This window comes from Acomys minous (genome assembly GCF_964271855.1).
Source record: "Acomys minous genome assembly, chromosome: 7".
NCBI lineage: Eukaryota > Metazoa > Chordata > Mammalia > Rodentia > Muridae > Acomys > Acomys minous.
This window is the reverse complement of record NC_140488.1, coordinates 125,942,912-125,961,793: the sequence shown is the minus strand read 5'-3', so window position 1 is coordinate 125,961,793 and position 18,882 is coordinate 125,942,912. Positions and strand designations below refer to the sequence as shown.

General features: G+C 38.9%; 1 protein-coding gene across 13 annotated transcripts in view; it reads right to left on the bottom strand.

Annotated features, from left to right (window-relative positions):
- ADGRG2 (adhesion G protein-coupled receptor G2) overlaps positions 1 to 18,882 on the bottom strand; it is a 117,390-nt gene that overhangs the window by 57,645 nt on the left and 40,863 nt on the right. For all 13 annotated transcript variants that reach the window (XM_084790654.1, XM_084790649.1, XM_084790652.1 and 10 more), the window contains one exon: positions 9,132 to 9,241. In XM_084790654.1, the coding sequence (XP_084646780.1) occupies positions 9,132 to 9,240 (109 nt within the window). In that variant the 5' untranslated portion in view covers position 9,241. The remainder of the gene's footprint in view (positions 1 to 9,131; positions 9,242 to 18,882) is intronic.

Genomic DNA, 18,882 nt, shown 5'->3' with positions numbered 1-18,882 from the left:
GCATCCATCTTCCCATTTTCAGACTAATTAATAAAAGTTTCTCTACTTCAGTGAGATAATATATACCAAGGTATTTTGTAAATCATGAAGACCTATAGGAATGCAGTCCTGTTGTTGCTGCTACTGTTATCAACATTTAGTACTATGAACTATGGCTACTAGATTCTACAAAAAACAAAAACAAACAAACAAACAAAAAACCCAGAGACCCTCATAAAGAGCCAGGCATTTACCAGCCAGCACACGCCACACTAGAATCTTTACCAATTTTGAAGACAAGAGATTTGTTGGCCTCATCGTAACTTTAGTCACCTTTAAAATTTGCTTATGTTAAAAATACATTTTTATTTTTTAAAACAAATTTTATGGCTTTGGGATGGGACACAGAACAGTGGGAGAGCACTTGTTTAGCATGAACAAAGCCTCAGAGTCAATTCCCATCACAGTCTAAAGGAGGAAAAAAAAAACACGACTTCAAAATGTTTTCACTTTCAGAGTCGGAACTTTGAATAGGAGCTATCTTTCAGATAGGATCACAGAGATGGGTGACTCCAGGTCCTACTAGAATCATTTATGTCATGTTACAGAAGCCAAGTACCCAAGCCACATACCAATGGCATGAGGATCTCTGGGGGTAGGTAAAGGTGCCTGGCTTTCTTTTAAAAATTTCCAGGTGGTTCCATGGAACAGCCAAACTTGAGAGCCTAGCTTAGATAAGGAGCAACCCAGGTATCCCACAATTCTCAGAATAACATTAGGTCTAAGGCAGAACCCAAGTTTCCCCAAAATCCAGGACAATCAATTAGGGATCTAAGCCCCTGAAGACCAGGTGGATGAACTCAAAGATTGTCAGATTATTTGTTATAGAATCTCAATGGCCATCAAGTCAGCTTGTGCATCCTATGAGGAAGGAAATCATATCTATCAACAGGACTCCTTGGCAAGGTACAGCTTCCTCACTGAAGTCTATGGAAGTTTGGAGGGGTCACATGTGCCCTACTGAAACACACTGGATTCAGACTATAACACTGATGCTGTATGAGCTGTGGGGGAAGATCCGTGCTTTAGAATATCTCAAAGCTAGCTGGGCAGTGGCGGCCCACACCTTTAATCCCAGCATTCAGGAAGCACAGGAAGATGGATCTCTGGTCTTAGGGCCAGCCTGGTCTATGAATGAGTTTCAGGATAGCCATGACTACACAGAGAAACCCTGTCTCAAAAAACAAACAAACAAACAAACAAACAAGGATTTGTGCCTAGTCTTATTAGAACTTTTTATGCTGTGGTTTGGTTGATAACCCTGGGAAGCCTGTTCTTTTCTGAAAGGAAACAGAGAAAGAGTAACTCCGGGGGAGAGGGAAGGTGTGGTGAGTACTGGAAGGAGTGAAGGGAGAGGAAACTACAGTCAAGAAAAGAATTAATTTTTAAAATGAAAATAAAGAAAGAATATCTCTAAACTTTAGTCTATGGTCACAAATAAATTCCAATCAGCTAACTAGGGTTGACTGGGTGCTTACTATGTACTAGATACTATATTACTTACTGAATACTAACACAGCCAAAAGACAGAAGGTAGCATCCTTACCCTCAAACACCTGAATAGGTGAAACCAGAAGAAAGTGCCCAATTCAGGATATGATAATGGCCCTCAACAATTCCTAGTAAAGTATGGATTCTCTCTCTCTCTCTCTCTCTCTCTCTCTCTCTCTCTCTCTCTCTCTCTCTCTCTCTCTCTCTCTCTCTCTTTCTCTCTCTCTCTTTCTCTCTCTCTCTCTCTCCACTTTATATCTGAGTTACAGCCCCCTCCCTCCTCTGCTTCCAGTCCAACCTCCCCCCATTCCCTCTCCACTATTCCTCAGAAGAGAGAAGTCCCTCCTACACACCTACCTCAGCTCATCAACTCACATCAGAACTGAATTTGTCCTCTTCCCCTGTGGCCTGGCAAGGCAGAGTATGGACATAGCTTAAGTGTCAACTATGTATGACTTTTAGAGTACTTAAGGACAATACAGGCGGTAAACCTTAAGCCCCTACCCAGATCTAGCCAATGGACAGAACACTCTCCACAGTAGAGTGGAGAATGGGATATTACTTTCTCACATACTCTGGTGCCTCACCTTTGACCATGTCCCCTGGAGGGGGAGACCTGGTGGCAATCAGAGGAAGGACAGCAGGTTACCAAGAAGAGACTTGATACCCTATGAGCATATACAGGGGGAGGTAATCCCCCTCAGGAACAGTCATAGGGGAGGGGAATAAGGGGAAATTGGGAGGGAGGGAAGAATGGGAGGATACAAGGGATGGGATAACCATTGAGGTGTAACAAGAATAAATTAATAAAGGAGGAAAAAAAAAGAAAAAAAATAAAGTTTATAGACATAATTGAGTTATAGAGACAATAGCTATAATATATAAACAAAAATGTTAACTTCTATTGATGTCTACAGTTGCTTTGCCTTATTTTGGAGCTTTTATTACACAAGCAAAGAGGGAAGGGATCTGGAAATCTGATGACTAAAAGTAGCTTTGTTGGATTTAAGGATGTAATCAGCTGTAAAGCATTGACACATCATGCACATGGCTCTGGGATCAATTCCCAACTCTGCACTAAAGCATCTTTGTCTCCAGTGTGCTAAATGGTCCCCATATATCTCAATGTCAATTGGATCAATGCAAGATCTTTGTTTTCCTCCTGTTTTTTCTCATACTCAAGATGGAATCCAGGCTGGGAATGGGGCACAAAGAAAAGAGAGGGGGAAACCTGTGGATTGATCTACTGCAGTTCTCAATGGCTTCTACAGAGATCTCTCTTATTCTGGAGGGTCCCTCCAAGTGATGGTTATCTTGAGGGTCATCTTGATCCGATTTACAATCTCTTTGAAACCAAACCTCTGAGCATGTCTATGAGAGTTTCGAAATCAGGTTAATTGAGATAGGAATAGTCACCTTACATGTAGGCAGTATTGTTTCAGAGGTCAAGGACTTGGAGTAAATAAAAAGGAGAAAGGAAGCCAAACAGTAGCAGTCATACCTGTTTCTTAACTCTGGGTGCAATTAAACCAGCTGCCTCCCAAGTAACTATCACCCTCATGCTCAGTATCTACTTGCCAGCCAGTGCTGAAGGCTATACTTAGTGGGCCCATGGTCTTTTCTCTTCAAATCCTACTTAACCTTGGATAAGTTCTCTTTAGCTCTCACCACCAAGCATCTATTACATCCTTAGTCTTGCGTCTATATGGGATCTTCATGCTATAGTCTTTGCTCCCCTGTCCCTGCTCATGGCTCCCAACACGGCTGCCCATTAGGAACACAAGGGACATTTAGAATTTTTGCCCACCACACAACTACTGAGAGATAGTTGAGGAGAGCACCTCTGGGCTTCTCTTTGCCTAAATGCAGCTCCATTATTCCGCATTGCTATACTTGCCTGTGTTGATTTAGAAGCCATTCAAGGAGTCCTTATAGGAGTTTAAGTGAAAAGTGGGACACAGTGTCATCTGCTATCAGTGTTCTCTATAATCTATTCAGAATCTCTATAATTCCTTGTCACTATTTTACCTTCTAGGGAGAATCACAGCCCCACGGAAGTGATTTCACGCCTGAGTATGGGGCTAGAAATGGGGGAGTTGTGAGATTAGCTGAACATCTATCTGATCAATGCCATGGTGAAGTTCATCACTTCAGCTCTACAAGCAGAAGGTGAAGATGGAGTCAGTAGTGCAGCATTGGGTTTGGTAGTAGAGGACTATGCCAAAGAAGGCAGATGGCATTATTTCAGCCCACCTACTGCTTCATTCACATCTTTCCTACAAAGAAGAGTGGACCCTGGAGAACCAAGCATGAGAGGGTAAGAGGAGAGACAGTGAGGACTGGAGGAGAATTATAAAGCAACTTATCACTGGAAATGTCTGAAGCACGGGGAGATCTCTAGACCCAGCCCAGAGAGAAAGTTGGGGCTTGTAGCTTATGAGATCACCAGACTGTTTCAAATGTGTAATTGTTTCCGAATGGTGAAGACAAGTTGGCAGGAATAAAATTATAACCATCTTCCCCTATTATGTCATTCACCCTCTGGAAAATAGAATAGTTGTAGCTAAAAGGAGAACCTCCTTCAAAACCCAAAAAGAAATAAGGCATTCACCCAGGATGGGAGAACTAGGGTACAGAGAAGAGCAGTGACCCATCAGAGCTGATCTGGACTTCCAATAGACTGAAAAGGATGTGTTAAAGTCTGAGTATTCTCTCAGCTGGTTGATGGCCTCACAAGAGAGTCAGACCCACCTCTCTCCACTGACAAGAGCTACTGAGTCATCTCTCAGACTTCCAGGGTGAAGTTATTGTGTTTGCATCCCAGAGCTGAGGAGCTACTCCTCTCTATAGCTTGCTCCAGTGTTTCCTTTCTTCTTCTCCAGTTTCCAGCGACAGATTTAACTCTAGCCTCAAACACTTACTGCCCTAGGCAGCCTGGTGAAGGGTCCATAGTATAGATTCCTATGGCAAGTCTTCACAGCCCTATGACTCTGATCAAATGACTTACTTTCTTTGATACTCAATTTTTCCATCTGCAAACTGGGGTGAGAAGAGACCCACCATGAAAAGTTTGGGCGAGAGATAAATGAGATGATGTTTACAAAGCACTAGGTGGCTTGGCACAGAGCAGGCTCCAAGTATGCACTAGTTTTCCTCCCATTAGTCTACCCATTATCCCTTCAGTCTCTTTTCCCACCTGACACTGAAGAGGCACCAAAAGACGTGGAGTGCACTGGAAATTCATGATCAACACAATCCCAAGTGGCAACGGTCAGAAGGAGGGATAAAGAGAGAAGGGAACATTAGAGAAAGACTTATGAGATCTCTTTTCAGCTTTATAGAGGAAGGAGTATTTGGCTGAATGTTGGAGAGGAATGTGTTTCCAAGCAGAGGTGAGAAGGTGATCCAGATAAGTAGAGGGAGGGAGCGTTTAAGTGAAACAGAGAGGGGAGAAAAGCCTGTTGGGGATGATAGGCCATATGACCAATGTTCAGCCATCTTGTCCAAGTCTGCACCTTTAAGTCTCTGTCTTTCCCAGAGCTTACCTTTCACCAGAAACTAGCTGACCCTGTTGTGAGTCAGCAGCCAAAGACAGATAGGATGAAGCGACCCTGCTGTGAGTCAACAGTTAGACTAAAGCTAGATGAAGACAAAGCAAGATACCCTGTGTAGCAGGACATCATGACCCTGCCTGGAATTCCCTATGTTTTGAGAAAAACCCACAACTGTGTTGCTATAGCGATATGCTTCCTTGCCTTCCGAATTATAAAAGCTGCTTGAGAGTTTGATCAATCAGACTTGTTCTCCTTCCTTGTGTCTTGCATATCTCAACAGGTGACCTCCCTCCCGAGTTTTAGTCGAACCCTGCAGGTCAGGGCAAAAGCCAATAATGGGGGCATTAAGGAGCAGGTGAATACTATGGGCACTGGTTCACAACCTAACTGTGGAACTCTAGGGGACAATGAAGCACATTCCTCAGCACTATCCTGCCAAGAGACGAGGAAAAGAAAACCTTCTTGTTTGGGGACAGCAGAATTCTATATAGCTCTGGCTTGCCTTGAACTTCTTATGCTTCTGCCTCAGAGATGCATCTCTGAGATATCTGGGTAATCTGAACAGCACATATTCAGGGATTCTAATCATTAAGGATTCTAACGTTGTTTGTTTTTACTGTACAGATGCACATACGACAAGCAAAAGAGTCTCAGACAGCAGAGGGGTTAGGATGGCTAAAGGAAAGCCAGGCATGGTAGTGCATGACTGGAATCTCAGTTTTGCAATCTCTCTCTCTCTCTCTCTCTCTCTCTCTCTCTCTCTCTCTCTCTCTCTCCTCCCTTGACCTCTCCTTCCCTCCCTCCCATGTGATTGTGTGTGTGTGTGTGTGTGTGTGTGTGTGTGTGTGTGTGTGTATGTGCTTGTCCATATGTGTGGGTGCAGGTGTTCATGTGCCATGGCATAGATGTGGAGGCTTGAGTACAACCTTACCACCTTCTTTGAGACAGAGACTCTTTCCCATTATGTAATCCAAGCTAGCTAGCCTGAACTGTAGAAATTCCTGTCTCCACTTCTCATCTCCTGGTATGGGTGCCTGGATTACAGATTTTTGTCCTTTTTACATGGGTTCTGGTGATCTGAACACAGGTTGTCAGACTTACACAGCAAACAATTACCAGCTGAGCCATCTCCCCTGCCCTATCAGTTGCTTTAAAAAAATCTTTGCTTTTGAGCCTAGCCTTTAATGGATGAGCCATCACTTCAGTTCCATTTCCTTTTTAAAAGCACGATGGCTTCATGTCTCTGTGTTCCTGTGTCTACTCTTTGAAGGACTGTCAGCTGTGCTTTAGCTTGTTGGGCAGCTTTTTATTTAATTTGTGTATAAGTATGAATACTTGCAGGTACATTTTCTTTGTCTATGTTATTATTGGTGTGTCTTGCTAGAATATTTTTATTTTACCCAACAAAAGATTTCTTGTCCTTTTCATTGTCTTCTGAATAGGAAAATTCTTTCTCTGTGTATTTAATATTGTCTTCTTTAAAATTTCATTTCCTAGTCTCATTCCTAATGAACATATATTGCACTGTATAAGAATATTCTTTTGAAGTTGTACACACAGAAATGGAAGCCCTTCCTAGGCATGATGATGAACACCTGCACTTTCAGTACCTGGGAGGTACAGATGAAAAAGATCAGCAGTTCAAGATCATCAATTATATTTTGAGCTGGAGGCCAGCCTGCACTACCTAAGTACCCAACCAAGCCACCACCACAAAAAAACAAAAACAACAAAAGACCAAACCTGGCTTGAAACCTTAGTGCTGCAGGCCTTTCCACTGCCCTCCTCACATGTCTCTCCTTGCCACAATTTTTCATAAGCTTCCAAAGACACCCCCTTTCTGATAAAAACTCTGCTGCATTTGAGTACATTCCTTTTCAACTTCTATATGGAAATGCCTTCTAGTAGATATTATTCAAGAAAAACATCAAAATAAATCCTCATACATTTGGTTATATGATTTTTGGAGAAAGATGCAAAGGAAAAATGACAATCTTTTCAACAAATAGTAATAGAAAAGTGGGATAACCACAGACACAAAAATAGCTCTCAGGAACTCAAATATGAGTTAAGACTATAAAATTCAGCTGTGCATGGTGGCGCACGCTTTTAATCTCAGAACTCAGGAGGCAGAGACAGGCAGATCGCTGTGAGTTCAAGGCCAGCCTGGTCTACAAAGTGAGTCTAGGACAGCCAAGGCTAACACAGAGAAAACCTATCTCAAAAAACATTTTAAAAAAAGACTATAAAATTCTTAGAAGAAAACGCAGTGGGGAATCTTCTTGACATTGTAGTTTCAAAGGGAGTAACCATTGAGATGTAATATGAATAAATTAATAAAATAAAATTAAATTAAATTAAAACAAAAACAAAGGGAGTATCTTGGATTTGATACTAAATTATAGACAGTAAAGGTAAACATATTAATTAGGCCTCATCAAAATTAAAAAATTGTATTCATGAAAGGATATAATGGAGAGTGAAAAGAAAAGATATTTGCCAATCATATATCTGATAAAGGATTCATATCCATAGAATATAAAAATTCATAAAAGTCAACAACTAAAAAAATCCAAAATTTTAATGTGGGAAAATTATATGACTAGGCATTTCTCCAAATAAGAGATAAAATGGCTAATAAGTCTCCCCCCCCAAAGATGCTGAAATCACTAATGACTAAGGAGATGCAAATCAAAACCACAGTAAGATGTTACTACATCCCTACCACCAAAACAAAAGAAAACAATAAAAAAAAAAAGAAAACAATAAGTGTTGTTAAGGATGTGGAAAAACTGGAGCCCCTGTGCTTCGCTTGAAGGAATGTGAAATATATAGCCACTATGAAAAACATGCTGGTAGTTCTCAAAAATGCAAATGACCAAACAATTCTAACCTTAGGTGCATACCACAAAGAAATAAAAACAGGATGTCAGACATTTGCAAGCCTAGGCTCATAGCAGCATTATTTACAGTAGCTAAAAAGTACAAGCAACCAAAATATCCAAGAACAGATGAGTGAATAAACATAATGTGGCACATATACATACAATAGAATATATTTATACTTTTAAATCAATGAAACTCTGATACATAACTACAACATAGATGGTCATTGAAAAGATGTTAAATGAAACCAGATACAAAGGGATAAATATTGTATGTTTCCACTTATGTGAGTTTCCTGGAAGAGGCAAATTCATACAGACTAAAAGAATAGAGGTTATAGGGAGGATAAACATATAGCTACTAAGATGAAAATATTCTGGAAATGGATAGTGGTGATAGTTGTACCAAAGCTATGATTGTACTTCATGCAATCAGTGTATTTAAACATAATAACTGCTGAGGCTCATGAGTAAAGGTAAGTCTGAGTTTAAACTCTGGAACTCACATGGTTGAAGGAGAAAACCAACTCCCATAACACATAAGTTGTCCTATGAACACACATACACATACACACACACACAAATAAATAAATGTAAAAGATAATAACTATTATACATAAACATATATATGTATATATTACTATACTAAACATTATGAGCAATGACACAAAACATATATACTTAAAAATATAGACATAAAAAGGGCTGGAGAGATGGCTCAATTGTTGAGAGCACTGATCACTCTTCCAGAGGACCCAGGTTAAATTTCCAGCACCCACATGGCAGCTCGCAACAGTTCCAGGGAATCCAACACCCTCATAGACATTCAGGCAGGCAAAACAAAAATGCACATAAAATAAAAATAAATTATTAAAAAGGATAGGCATTTAAAAATGAAGGAAAGATCAGCAAGATGGCCCAGAGGTAAAGGCATTTGCCTTGCAAGTGAGATGACCTGAGTTTGATCCCTGAAACCTACATAGATGTGGAAGGAGAAAACCAGCTCTACAAAACCAGTTCTCCAACTTCCCCACATGTGCCTTGGCACATACTGCCCCCACCATTGTAAGTGCACGTACATACATACACAATAACATCAACAATAACAATAGCAGTAGAAAAAATAAGAAAATGAAGGAAGGGAAAAAAATTGAAACTTTACCTTTTGGGGATGTAGAGAGAATAACAATGGTGACAAGCAATATCTTGTATATCAGTAAAACTTCTTCATGTCTGCCAACATGGCCACACTGCCCACCAGAGAAAAGCATCCTGGGACAAAATAAGAGGGACAACAGATTATCATAGCTGTCATAATCCTAACATAATCCCAATGACTCAAAAGTCATTTCTCAAGTAAGACCACCTCCATACTGACTTCTTAGTAGTGCCATAGTTATAAGTGTAGTGTGCCTACAGAGAATTAGCAATGCAGGTGAGCATTGGGTATCAAAATGAAAATCCCAGTTTTATTGAGGGAGGCCCACCCACTATTTAAAATGATAAACATGGCAGTCCTTGTAGATACATAAAAGATACATGCAAAATATCAAGAGTAATTTAACAACTAAAATATTTCATACATAATTATGACCACTGTATAAAGGTGGTTAGAGGCAATGTTAGTAATCAGGCATCATAGACGCCTCTAAATATCTACCTCATTTACCTCCTATACTGTCAAAGGAAAGCTACACTGCATTTCTTCCTTAGTGTGACTTATATTGTCATTATTTGCATTTCTAGCAGTCAAGCTAGCAACATTGTTAAATGCAAAGTTTATATCAGATTTTAATTTAGAAGTCACCATTCACTTATTGACTCAACCATTCTTTATCAAGGACCGAAATGTGCCAAAATTAGACATCAGGTCTGAATTAGAGGTTACTAGAAGCAATATACGTGGTAGAGACAGGGATCAGCATATGGGGAGAACTGAAAGTGCTAAGACTACATCATGCTGCTGAGGGTGACATGGGAAGCTGAGAGATGAAGAAGCCATCACATCCATAGGCCCAGGAACAAAGAGACAGCAAGACCCAGAGAACTCACTCCCTCTATACAGCCAGAGGGCAAGTTACTATGACCAGGCTTCATAGTCCCAGCTAGCAGAACTCCTGGCCAAGGTATCTGTGAAACTAGGCACCACAACAACTCTACAAACTGGAGACAGTGTGTACACACAGTATGGTGAAGGCTAGAGAAAATGAGTTCAAAGCTTCCAGTTCTGCCACAGAATGTGAGGGTCATTGGGCAGGGCACTCTCGATGGGCAAACCCGCCATTTAGCAAAGTGGGGTAATGGTATCAACATGACAGAACTGTTCTGACAAGCAAGTGAGAGATCTCTGATCAGTGGCTGATACTATGAGTACTCTAAAAATATTGGCTACACTCTTCATTCTTTTATCCATCAATTCATTCAGCAGATCCTTTTATACTTAGCAGTGCAAGGACAGGTAGTGTACAGATTAAAGTGATGAGAGACAAAAAAATAAAAATAAAAAACCTATTGTTGCTCAGTCTCCAGGTAAAGTTGGCCACCTTCAAGAATCCTGTCATTTACTGCTCACAGCTGTACCAGGACAATGAGTCTTTCCTTGACATGACATGATATTGCCTTAGATCATGAAGTGACTCTGTCTTTAAAAGAAGGCTTATATTTTCAAAAATCATAAATTGTATGTTTTGACTAGGAAAAGTGTATCTTCATGTAAATAGAGAATAATTTAAAAGAAGTACTACATAGCAGGCCTGAATGAGGGCTATTCTATTATCCCTGATTAACTTATAAGTTAATTATAGCAAAACAGCTATAAAATATGGAGTGAGTAATATTCTGATATGTGTAACAACATACAACAAGTGTATTCTAGAAAACTCAATTCCTTTTATGATATTTACCCTGAGACTTAAGTGTTGGCTAAGGAGTCTTGTAGGCTCAATTTTTTTACACAAATATATTTTGTTTTGTTTTGTTTTTGTTTTTTATTTGTTTGCTTGTTTTCGAGACAGGGTCTCTCTGTGTAGCTTTGGCTGTCCTTGATTTGCTTTGTATACCAGGCTGGCCTCGAACTCACAGCCATCTGCCTGCCTCTGCCTCCCAAGTGCTGGGATTAAAGATGTGTGCCACCACGCCCGGCAACAAATATATTTTATTATGAACTTGTTAACCAAGTGTAAGTCACTTATAACCCGACTAACAGAAACAATAGGAAAAGAAGATTAAATAATACAATAACAAAACTCTAAGGATATCAGTTCCAAGGAACGATTCTTCTGGCATAATCAGCAGGATTTCTTCTGTTGGAACCTGGAGTAACCAGAACCAGGAACCTCAGCAGGAGCCTGGAGCCCCAAAGCCTTCCCTCAAGCAGTTCTCTCTAGGAGCATCTTGAAGTAGAACGATGAACAGCCAAAACTATCCCAAGTCTCCATAGGCCCCGCCTCCAGTTTTGGGCTCATTTATGTATCTCCTTCCAGAGTCTGTTCACAGGATCTTTTCAGCTGGCAACAATCAAGCTCCTGCATGAGGTGATTTGTATTCTAGTGGATTAACATCACTTGTTTTCTCACAAGACCATTCCCCATCCCACACTTGGGATCATAACGAAAACAGGTTTATCAGAGACTAGCACAAGAGGACATTTAAAAGAGAGCTACTGAAGAGGTTCTTAGTGTGGACAAGACAAGCACAAAAATTGAAAATGCAACTAATTTAGTTCATTCAACTTTCAAAGAGGTAAGAATAAAAGGAACCAGGAAACCATCAGTAAAAGCATAATTAAATTTCTATGTGAATGCTAGGAAAAGAACTTTATCTGGCAAATCTCTCATAAAGCACATGCAAATCTCATCTGCATTATAGGAATAAGTTGAGCTGAGTTATTTACATTGAATCTTCTGTTGAAAACAACTTAAAATTGTGAAGAAAGTATTAAGGATGTCTGGCCAAAATGAAGATTGAACAGGAAGGCAGGACAGTAACATAAAGAGTGAAGCTACATGCACCTAACGGTATAGGCCAATGAGGCCAACTTGGCTTTCAGATGTGAAATATGAAAGAAAAGTACAGAGACATGGAGAAGAAAAATAGAAGGCCAACATATTCTGAAATTAAAATTTAAAATGACAAGATACAGAAATTCAATATTTGGAGTAAGAATCCAAACTGGTGGAAAAACATTAATGCAGATTCAAGAAGCTCACAGAATCCGAATTATAATAAGCAAATAAAAAAAGAACTACATCTAGCCACCTCATAATGAAACTGGAAAAAAAACTTAAGATTTTCAAAAATGTCTTGACAATGACTAGAAAATTAAGGTCATTACATTTCAAAGCAGTGACTGTTGCATTGCCAACTCTTTTCTCAGAAGCCACAAGACAATGCAATATTATCTGCAATGTGTGAAGAGAGAATTTTACTTCTAGCGAAAATACATTTTGTGAATAGGGACAAAATGAAGACATTTTCAAATGGACAGAAACTATGATTTTGTTTTCCATTAAAAAAAAGTCCTCACTTAAAATCAATCTTAAAACATACCTTCATGCCAGGTGTGGTGGAGCATGCCTTTAATCCCAGCACTTGGGAGGCAGAGGCAGGAGGATTTCTGTGGGTTAGAGGCCAGCCTGGTCTACAAAGCAAGTTCAGGGCGGCCAAGACTACCCAGAGAAACCTTGTCTCAAAAAATCAAAATCAAAACCAAAACCAAAAACAAGAAGAAGCCCAAAGTATAAAAAAACAAACAAACAAAAACAAAACAAAACAACAACAACAAAAAAGAACCACACCTTCAGAAAGAAGACATTAGACCTGAAATTCGGGAAGGAACAAAGGCATTTAAAGAAGGTGGTTAGTATAGGGCCAGGCCACCCTAACATTCCTAAGATATGGGCCAGGGGTTTAAATGGTAGCACAGTTTGCCCTTACTCTTTGAGTAAGGCTTCCTCTCCAATTTCACTAGTGCACTTTCAGGTGGTCACTGCAGCCAGCCCTTCCAATTTCCTTCCACAAGCATGGATCCTTTAAAGGGTCATCTAGCCCCTCCTTTGGTAATCTACCCTTTGGGTCAGAGACATGTACACATTCAACATGGCTTTATATGGGGAAGGGACTTACTTTCTCAAGTACTGGAAACAGTCTCAAAATGTTTGAATTGGGAATTCTTGGGTCCTAGATTCCCATAATAGAATCTAGAATCAATAATAAAAAGAAAAAAAATGGGGGACGATTTAGGTAGGCATAGTTTCTTGGTGCAAGAGATGTCTTATTCTTTGGAGAGGGGTACAACTATAGAAAAGATCAAAAGCAGCCCTCTAAATAATGAGACACAATCCAGGGGACATTAAATTTCAAGTCCCCAGACCTATGAGTGGCAAATCTGGCAAACCTAAATGAATTTTGACTATATAATAAAAAGTAATATTCTAGTTTCATATTGTTTCTGTGATAAAACATTGATCAAAAGCAGCCTAAGGGAAGGCTCATGTCAGCTTTCAGATTACAGCCCACCTTTGAGGGAAGTCAGGGCGTGATTTAAGCAAGAAGTAGAACAAAAAACTACAGAGGAACACTGGTTTGCTGGCTTTCTGTGAGGCACATGTTTAGTTAACTATAGCCCAGGTACCCCTGCCATTCACAGTGGGCTTCGCCTTCCTACATCAATAGTCAAGACAATCCCCACAGGCATGACAGGCTAATCTGATCTGGGCAATCCCTCAAATTAAGACAGCCTACTCAGTTGACTTTAGGTCATGCCTAGTGAACAAAGCTAATGGAAATATCAAATAAAAACATATAGCAGTGTTGAGATGGTATCTCAGTTGGTACAGCCCTTGCCTAGCACCAGATAAAAACAGGCATGATGATGCACACATGTAATCTCAGCACTTGGATGGTGGAGGTAGGAGAATCAGAAGTTCAAGGTCATCCTTGGCTACATAATGATATAATGCGTTTGGGGATATGCTGGGCTATATGGGACCCAGTCTCAAAAAATAAGCTCCCACAAAACCCATATGGTAGATGTGGTGTGTGTGTGTGTGTGTGTGTGTGTCTGTGTGTGTGTGTGTGTGTGTGTGTGTATCCTGCATTACATATATCTCGTTTTTAGTACTGGAGATATATGTATGGATATATATGTATTTATGTGTGTATCTATCACATATATAAAATATATAAAATAATGTAGAGACAAAAAATAAAAAATTTTAATTAAAGTCTTCAGAGGACCTTGCATTCATCCTAGATGAATCCATCTTTAAACATGGAAAAGTTGAATTGATATGCTTCATTTTTGGAAGATAGGTACTATGTCCTGTTGTGTTGCCTAGACTGGTCATGAGCTCCTGAGGTCAAATGATTATCCTGCCTCAGTCTTCTAAATAGCTAGAAACATCATGTTCAACTATCAATGCATTACAATAGCTGGTATAAGTTATTAAATAATAGAAATGGCAAGGGTTGGGGGGATTCATCTCAGTGGTAGAATAAGCCTGGATTTTCAGTTCCAAATATGGTGGAGGTGGACAGGGAGAATAGAGGCAGGGAAACTGGAATTGGTGCATCAAGCTTCCAAAATAGTGAAGAAGGCAAAATGGTGTTTAAAACAGTCAATTTGAAAGAAGGTGAAAAAGGGGAAAAGTAACTTAAAAATGGATAAGAAAATAGCAGACTATAATAAATTTAAATGCATGGATCACTTCAGTGATTCATTATATATAAATGAACAAAACAATTCCATTAAAAGGCAGGCATAGATAAGTAAAAACAAAACAAAACAAACAAAAAACCCACAATCTAACCTCCAGCTTAATGCTACTACCAAGGCACAAGTAGAACTGGTTACTGAAAGCTTGACAGTGAAAGGATCGAAACAGTCTATACCAACATTGATCCAAAGGAAAGCAATGCCAGGGATACAGTTCAATGGAGAAGCATGTGCTTAGTGAGCATGAGACCTTGGCTTCAATCTCCAGTACTGAAAATAAAAGATTATTTGGCCAGACTTGGTGGTCCATGCCTGAAATCCCAACACTTGAGAAGTGGAAGCAGGAGGATCAGACACTCAAGGTCATCCTTGGTTAATAGCAACCTTGAGGCCATTTGGGCTATATGATACCCTGTCTTAGAAAAATGCTATATTTATATTGATATCAGAAAAATTATACTTTAAAATAAAAGTACTACTTTATAAAGAAGACAGCTCATTTAAATTTTAGCTTGATCAATAATAAAAAAACACTGTTTCAACATGTGGGGTATAGTTGAGGGTACAGTCACCCTGAGACTTTTAGATCTGCATAAGGCTCTAAACTAATAAAGGCCCCCATTAATTGTTTTATGTACATTCTTATTTCTTTTACTTAATAGTTACTAAGTTGTATCAAAGCCTTACTTTTGTCATTATAAAATTTGATTCCAAGTATATCATTAATATAAGTTAAATAGTTTGTAAAGGTATCTTTATATTTTTTTCTCAAAACATATTTAAGTAATCTCATATGTCTATATTTAAGTAACATTTCTTGTTAGAATTCCTGTCATGAGTATTTCTAACAGTACTCAACTGAGTTATATATCAGGCATGTTCAAATGAAGCAAGTGCTGATGAAGTTGAAGTGTTGTTTATTAAAAATATTTTTTCTGCTACTCAAAAAAAGAAAGTTGGAAAATAACATAATAAGCCCTAAGAAGAAAGTGACGATACAACAAAAGCATATAATAATGACTAAGAAAAAAATCACAAAGTAAATAATTAATAAACTCAAATCTATTTTCTGAGAAGAAAAAATGCTGGTAAAAATTGAGAGCCAGGAAGGAGAGGGTGGGAGGAAAGGGAGACAGAACAACCAAGCAAGAAAATTGAGGAAGTCAGCAATATTATGCAAATGCTACATACTCAAAAGAGATAAAAGGATCTCAGTGACAATTTTATTCAATAGTCTAAAAAGTCTACACAAAATGGACAAATTCCTAGGGGGTGGACAAAAAGAACTATTACACCCGATTAAGATGTACAGCTATTTTTAAAATCTCAAAAATCTTCCCACAAAGAAAATTTATTTAAGGAACAAAAATTTTAGTCTCCACCAAGGGGAAGAGTTCAAATAGGGGGGCACACAGAGGAAAGAAAAGCAGGTTATCCAGATAAGACCTGATAGATTGTGATCATATGGTGGGGGAGGATGTCTCCTTCTGTCAGAGGTCATAGGGAGGGGAATAGGGTGAAAGAGGGAGGGAGGGGGAACATGAAGATATAAGTGAAGGTATAACAGTTGGGATATAATCTGAATAAGTTATTAAAAATAAAAAATAAATTTTAATCTCACAAAGATTTAAAGAAGCAAAAAAAGCCCATGTTAACTCATTTTCACAGCATCAAGGGAAAGTCTTCATGTTTTTACTACTTGAGTGTATGTGCATACACATAATAGTAAGTGACAGGATTCTCTGGAGTGCTCACAGAATGCGAAGCAGCAACTGTGAATTTTGTAATTGAAGTAATCAAAGTAAATATAGTACAAAAGAATTTTGGCTCCATTTTTTTAAAATATAAGGTCTCCAGGAATTAAGCCAGCATTGCTGTAGTCAAAGAAACAGCACCTCATATGCTGAAAGAAAAAAAATAACCTATTGCATACAGATGACAGAAGCTGGGTTAACTGCTTAGCAGTGAGCATAGCTCTGAAATGGCAGCTTGGTGTAATTTATACCATAACACATATTAAAGCCCGTGCTGATGTTTTTAGCATAAGTGTGTATGTGAGACTTTGACATCTCTGGGTTGCAGAGGGAAGGAAAATGATTTTTTTTAGTCTACACAGTAGAAAATTATGTTCTTAATAAGCCTTAAGAGCTTTCTAAAGCAGAAAAAACCCTTTATTTTTAAAATGTGAATCGATGTCTGACTGCAAGAATGGAAATCAATTACGCACAGTAAGTACATACTCAAAAACTGGGGAAAGGTATTATTTTCAGCTCCGTTGCACACTTCCACATTTCCCACCACACTACTGATTGCCCATTTTTAATTCCTGGCAGTAAGGTGAAAGCTCACCTCATCTCTCTCTTCTCACCCTTCAGGATCTTCCCCCAAGGCTCAGAGTACATATGTTTATCATACACAAACAAGCAAACAGTTAAGAGAGTATATTTGATAGAACAAACTGTAGGCCTTGGCATCCAACTCTGCCTCCTACAAGTAGAACCTTGAGCTGTTCATTAACCTCTGTGAAACTTATACCTGACGAAATGGAAGTGATAGTAAGATCAACATCATAGGGTTCTATAGGGATTAAATGAGGTAATATATTGAATATTTGCATAGAGTTCAAAACATTAACTGTGATTATAAGCAATCAGAAGATAAGTTTACAGTGTGTTCTAATACTGAGTTGGAACATATTTTGGAATAATTTTTCTTTCTCTTTTCTTTTCTTTTCTTTTTTTTTTGGGGGGGGGATACTTTACCATTTACAAATCTTTCATATACATTCTCTCATTTGACCACACAACAACCCTGTGAGATAGGCGGCAAATGGTACAGATGAGCAAAGTGAGTCTCCAAGCCAGCAACTGACCTGCCCAGGGTTCTACAGTTAGCAACAAATCCTGTATGGCAGTGTTTGGCCTAAAAATTCAGCACCCAACCTTTACTTGTCCTACCTACTTCATGGGGATAATAAAGATAAAATGAGTTCAAGGCTCAAAAAAATACCTTTGAGGGGAAAGAAGTCCCTGTAATCACATACTATAACCATCTGTGACATAATGGCTCATCGCCTTTCCTATCCCAGCTTGTGCATGAACCCAGAATTTTATATTATCTCTCTTCTGTGCTCAACTACGGAAGGAAGGAAGGCAAGGTAAGAGTGTAGTCCTGTTGGAAGCTATGTAAATTACAATCAAGGTAACTACAGCATTAAGTAAACTGAAAACAATTGACTGATGTGCAACCAGAACATGCAAAAGCACACGCACGCACACACACACACACACACACACACACACACACACACACACACACACACACACGCACACATAGCAAGGCAGCATTACTGGATGGGAGTGACTGCACAGAAAAAAAATGTGGTGTCAGAGTTCATGCTGGCACACACAAAGCTATCTATTTATCTATTATTATCTATTTATCTATTATTATCTATCTATTTATTATTATCTATTTATTGGTGGCGAAGAAGAGTTATTTGTTTTACATTATAAAAAGAGCAGAAGATGCATGGGAACCAATGCCAAAGCATCATACATCACAGATGTGTGCAGCTGTCTACAGGAAAGATGCACTGTCAAGAATGAGTGTGCCTACTGTGTTCAATTCTGAACCAAGGGACACCTCCATGCTAATCTCCTAACTAAAATATAACCAGTACCATCATTCCTAACTGGATAATAAATAAAAAATCTTTTAGTGAAAAGTTATGTGGCTCTTTAGCTTTTCTTCATGATCTACTTTGGATTCTCCTGCTTTAAGACTCAAAGAAAGTTATATTGAGTTTTTATTGGTGATTCTATGTATATATGTTGGTAATATATACATGTTGATTATTTAACATATTAAAAGCTTATAGCATCTTTTCAGAAAAGATTATATACTATACAAGGTATTCAAGTGATACAAAACAAGTTTTCAGTGTCTTTTCAACTGAGAAGAATCCTATTGAGCATGCTTCTCCTCCTGAAGTGGCTCATACTGAGCAAGCTTCAGTTTTAGCTTTTTATTTTCTTCTAAGGAAGCTTTATATTTCTCTTTCATTTCTGCCAATGCTAGGCGAAGGAGCTCTATTTCTAGGTTTTCCAGGGTAGCAGCTCTTAAGTGATGCTTTAAAAAATCCAGAGCACCAGGCCTCCCCATCCAGGTGGCACTCAGAGGAAGGACAGCAGGCTAC